Genomic DNA, 6,000 nt, shown 5'->3' on the forward strand with positions numbered 1-6,000 from the left:
ATTTTTTACATCTACCACAATTTCCCAACTCATATGGAAACGGGGTTTGTACAACCAATCAAATTGTGCTCTACCAGTACATAACATCTGATGTGCTAATGTTTCCACAGTGGAAAGGTTGTTCTCAGAGCACTGCGTGGGAGTTTCTAACGTATTGAACATCATGATGTTAACCGTGCATGGGTGAAAGGTCACTTAACCCTAGAAGCATACGCTAAATGAACAACTAATGCAAATGCCATGTGATTATTCTATCAGCCACCCACCTAAACAGCTACTGTATACCACTATCGTGAATAAATACAGTGGAGCCTTCAATGAAAGGGCTATTTATTGGCGCTTCTCCCACATTGTCTGGGGAAATATGTCCCACAAGTGAAATGGCTAATGTCATAAGACTTTTGCACCATGAACAGATAACTCTGCTTGTATATTTACCATATTTCCCGGATAATAGAGCGCTTCGAATTTTAAGGCACACTGCCGATGAATGGTCTATTTTCAAGCTTTTTTCATACATAAGGCGTACCAGATTACAGGGCGCATTAAAGGAGTCCTATTTATATTTATTTTTTCTAAATGTAAAATACTTCCTTGTGGTCTACATAACATCTACTAGTGGTTCTTTGGTCAAAATGTTGCATAGATGATGTTTTATAGATCATCTTCAAGCCGCTTTCTGACAGTCGCTTCAGGATGCGCCGTTTTGGGGGCGATCTTATTCACGTGGCTCCCCTTCGGCAGCGCCTTCTCCCCGTCATCTTTGTTGTAGCGGTGTAGCGTGCAAGGACGGGAGTGGAATAAGTGTCAAAAGATGGAGCTAAGTGTTTTATTGACATTAAGACTTTACTTCAATCAATAATGGTGCAGCATCTCCTCATCCGGAAACAACACCCGAAATGTGTCCCGTGAAAAACCATCCGACCAGAACTCTCTAATAACGAAAGTTCTTTGGGTGGATAATGAAAATTAAGACACCGGTATGTTTTAGCGCTTTCATGGTGATTTTACTGATGGATATAAGTAAGAATGTTACACTACTTTATATAAGAAATGGCCCATAACAAGAAGATAGAGAAAAAGAAAAAGCTTATCGAATACAGCGTCGACACAGAATACAAAGCCGGAAGCGCACAACTTTTCAGGACTTATGCCGATCCCAAATACAGATCAGTGCGTACCAGAAGGTAAGAAAAGTTGCTTTTGCATAATATTGCGAAACAAAACACCAGATAATATGTCTTACCTTATACACACACCATAATAGTACTCCTATGTTGAAGCGCAGTACAATCAATCAGGCGGTGCAGCTTCATAGCTTACCAAAATCGTACTAAAACAATTTGATAGATTTTTGAGCGCCATGTGTAATGTTCTATATTTTCAATGGAACATGTTAAATGTTGGTGATTACTTGAGTCATATTGCCATCATGGTGCAGTCTACACGTATCTATTATGTTTGACTGCCATCTACTGGACATACTTATCATTACACCATGTACCAAATGACATTTCTGCAAGGTCGGTAAGCAAAATCTGAATTATTCCATACATTAGGCGCACCGGGGTTATAAGGCACACTGTCAAGTTTTGAGAAAATGAAAGGATTTTAAGTGCGCTGTTATGTTTGCGGGGAGAGTAGACGGTACAGACCACAAGAGGGCGTTGTTATTAAGGTATCTGTTTTTATATATATACAGTATATATGCACAATATATATAATAAACAACAATAATATAATCTAAACACGGGTATGGAGTGTGACAAAAATCCAAGGGGGTGTATGGTGTGAGACTATGTGTAGGAATTATGGAGTGTGTTTGCAGGGAGAGTAGATGGCACAGACCACAAGAGGACGTAGTTATTAAGCTGTCTGTTTATATATATATATATATATATATATATATATATATATATATATATATATATATGCACAATATATATAATATACAAGCAACAATAATATAATCTAAACACGGGTATGGAGTGTGACAAAAATCCAAGGGGGTGTATGGTGTGAGACTATGTGTAGAAATTAATGAGTGTTACCGGGAGTGTTGAGCGAGAGACAGACTTCCGTCTCTCGCTCAACACAGACAGGAAGTCGGGTGGGCTATAGCTGGGCGTAGGAGGTCCACGCAGGGCAGGTCAAGGATCGAGGGAGGCAGTCCGAAATCCAAAGGGAAGTCGAGGCACACAGCTCGATCACGGGAGACAGGGAAAGCACTGGGGGAAACACAAAGGACGGGGACTGGGAAGACACAGAGAGGGATCAAGTACGGGGGAGGGAAGCCAGAGACGGGATGCTTACTACGGGAACAGATGATTACGTTCCGACGCAGGATCATCAGGTCCGCTGGTTTTTATACTACTCGCCTACATCAGTGTAAGGTGTGCTGATTGCTGATCGCCTACAGCCTTGCCGGCACGTGGCCGCGATGCGGAGGCGCCGGCAGGACTGCACATTCGTCGTGACATGCGCCTTATAGTCTGGAAAATACGGTAGCATTTTAATTGAAAAATAACATCGAGATGCAGCAGCTGCTTTCGTGACACACTTTAGTTTCACTATCTGCTGCAAATGAAGTGAAGTGAAGTGAGGTGAATTATATTTATATCGCGCTTTTTCTCTAGTGACTCAAAGCGCTTTACATAGTGAAACCCAATATCTAATGTTTACATTTAAACCAATGTGGGTGGCACTGGGAGCAGGTGGGTAAAGCATCTTGCCCAAGGACACAACGGCAGTGACTAAGATGGCGGAAGATGGGATCGAACCTGCAACCCTCAAGTTGCTGGCATGGCCACTCTACCAACCGAGCTATACCGCCCCACCAGTAATACCGATCACCTATACCGATCACCAGTAATCCTGCCCCGAATGCGGACTATAGGTACTCAAAATATTTCTCTGTGAATAAACATGTAAAATTGTTTTGAATCGATTCTGAATCGAATCGCTACCCCCAATAATCTACTCGAATCGTGTGGTGCCCAAAGATTCCCAGCCCTACTTACATTGTGTCATTCCTTGTCCAAAGGTATAGCTCGGTATAGGGGCGGTATAGCTCGGTTGGTAGAGTGGCTGTGCCAGCAACTGCAGGGTTGCAGGTTTGATTCCCGCTTCTGCCATCCTAGTCACTGCCGTTGTGTCCTTGGGCAAGACACTTTACCCACCTGCTTCCAGTGCCACCCACACTGGTTTAAATGTAACTTAGATATTGGGTTTCACTATGTAAAGCGCTTTGAGTCACTCGAGAAAAGTGCTATATAAATATAATTCACTTCACTTCCAAAGTCAGGTCTGCAATTAAACGGACAACTTCTGCTGAACTCTTGGAACATACAAAACCATTTAGAAAGTCGTCAGCGCCATGTTGCTCAAATGTTACCCCCTCTTGTCTCCCCCAGGTGAACATGCTCATTGGAATCGTGGTGTTCAACAAGCTCATGTCTCGGGACGGCATCTCAGACAAGTCAAAGAAGCAGCGAGCGGGGTAAGTGGTCCAAACAGCGCGGTGCTTATTGGAACAATGGCACACTCATCCCTCCACATGCTCTTCTTCTGAGGCAGGAATTTCCTCCTGCAAGACACAAAACATGTTAATTACTGTCGTGTCTTGGAGTTAGGGGGTGGGGGTCGTCCGTGGTGTTCACACACATGAAAACGAGCAGCAGACCGGGTGCTAATTGAATACTCTAGAGCAGTGGTTCTCAGATGGGGGTATGCATACCCCTGGGGGTACTTGAAGGTATGCCAGGGGGTACGTGAGATTTTTTTTTTTAATATTCTAAAAATAACAACTATTCAAAAATCCTTTATAAATATATTTATTTAACAATTCTTCAACAAAATATGAATTTAAGTTCATAAACTGTGAAAAGAAACGCAACAATGCAATATTCAGTGTTGACAACTAGATTTTTTTGTGGACATGTTCCATAAATATTGATGCTAAAGATTTCTTTATTGTGAAGAAATGTTTAGAATTAAGTTCATGAATATAGATGGATCTCTATTACAATCCCCAAAGAGGGGACTTTAAGTTGATGATCACTTCTATGTGTAGAAATCTTTATTTACTCACTTCAACCGATAATAACGCAACCATGTTACTTTCCACCAAGCAGTCAGCATGCTTCTTTAATTAACCCCATGCGCTAAATCAAATCCATGCTTTTGATTCCATTCACTCCATTGTTTTTTCCTCTTCTCACTTATCGCTGTGTTTTTTATTTCAAAATTGGGACGGACAATTTGCGCACACGAGCAGTTTTTAATAGTGATGAGTAGGTAAATCATAAGGGTGTCAAAAAACTAAATTTCAGAATTAATCACAATTCTTATTTAGAGCGACTTTTAATCAATAAAAACAAATCCATTTAGAAAAAAAAAATCTAATTTTTAGATAAAATATACGGGTATACATTTTTCTAAAGAAAGTCAAAAATGTTTTATAAACAAACGACTTTTTTGTAAAAAAAAAATCTGTCCTATCAAGCCACGCAGGAAAATCATATTGTTGATGTAGAAGATACTCACACATTTACCTTAGAAAAGAGAAGTGTGGCATACTTCTCTTTATTACATTTTTGAGTAGAGTTGTATTAAACGAAACCAGTTTTCTTTTAAGTAATGTAAAAATCTATCACAGCTGTTTATCTATTTTATGTAGTTCATAATAGAACTGGCACCCGATGTTATTAAAAAGTGTCGATTGTGAATCCAGAATCGTTTCGAATCGATTCTGAAACTAGTCATTACCCCCAAGAATTTAATCTAATGGTGTTGTGCCCAAAGATTCACAGCCCTAGTGAATGACGCTTTAGTGAGGGTATGGCACAATCATTACCTGTATTAACGCCTCATCAATACTGTGTTGGTGTTTCATGAAAGTCATCCGCCATTCTCCGTATTAAAAAAATCATTTAATTTTACTGCAAATATTTTTTTATATAACGAAAGTAATATGAAATGCGTAGTTCTGGTGAATGTGTCATATAGTAAACAGGAAAAGAAGAACATTTACCGTATTTGGCGTTGTAACAATCAAAATGATGCCACTCATTGGACTTTTTCCCTGTCATTACTTAAATTGAGATCAGAGGTTCTCAAACTTAGAGCCATATTGGACCAAAAATACAAAAAACATATATGTCTGGAGCCGCAAAAAATTAAAAAGCCTTATATAAGCAACCCCGAAAGGGAATAAGCGGTAGAAAATGGATGGATGGATGGATGGATAAGTGTTATAATGAAGACCACACATGATGTAAGTGTCTATATTAGCTAAATTAGCCTACTATCAAAATTACTTTAAAAGTCGTATATAAGTGTTATAATGAAGGCAACACATGATGTAAGTGTCTTTTAGCCTACTATCAAAATGACTTTAAAAGTCTTATACAAGTGTTATAATGAAGGCAACACATGATGTAAGTGTCTATATTAGTTATATTAGCCTACGATCAAAATGACTTTAAAAGTCTTATATAAGTGTTATAATGAAGGCAACACATGATGTGTCTATATTAACTTACTATCAAAATGACTTAAAAAGTCTTATATAAGTGTTATAATGAAGACCACACATGATGTAAGTCTCTATATTAGCCTACTATTAAAATGACATTAAAAGTGTTATATAAGTGTTATAATGAAGGTACCACACATGATGTGTCGATATTAACCTACTATCAAAATGACTTTAAAAGTCTTATATAAGTGTTATATTGAAGACCACACATGATGTAAGTCTCTATATTAGCCTACTATTAAAATTACTTCAAAAGTCGTATTTAAGTGTTATAATGAAGGCAACACATGATGTGGCTATATTAGCAGACTATTAAAATAACTTTAAAAGCCTTATGTTAGTGTTATAATGAAAGCAACACATGATGTCAGTGTTTATGAGTTATATTAGCCTACTACCAAAATCACTTTAAAAGTTTTGTATAAGAATTGACCGAAATATTGTCAAATCTTATTGTAAAC

The 6,000-nt window shown here is 38.5% G+C and overlaps 1 protein-coding gene across 18 annotated transcripts in view; it reads left to right on the forward strand.

Annotated features, from left to right (window-relative positions):
* adgrb2 (adhesion G protein-coupled receptor B2) overlaps positions 1–6,000 on the forward strand; it is a 1,085,043-nt gene that overhangs the window by 955,729 nt on the left and 123,314 nt on the right. For all 18 annotated transcript variants that reach the window (XM_061882474.1, XM_061882487.1, XM_061882489.1 and 15 more), the window contains one exon: positions 3,414–3,499. In XM_061882474.1, the coding sequence (XP_061738458.1) occupies positions 3,414–3,499 (86 nt within the window). The remainder of the gene's footprint in view (positions 1–3,413; positions 3,500–6,000) is intronic.

This window comes from Nerophis ophidion, linkage group LG21 (genome assembly GCF_033978795.1).
Source record: "Nerophis ophidion isolate RoL-2023_Sa linkage group LG21, RoL_Noph_v1.0, whole genome shotgun sequence".
NCBI lineage: Eukaryota > Metazoa > Chordata > Actinopteri > Syngnathiformes > Syngnathidae > Nerophis > Nerophis ophidion.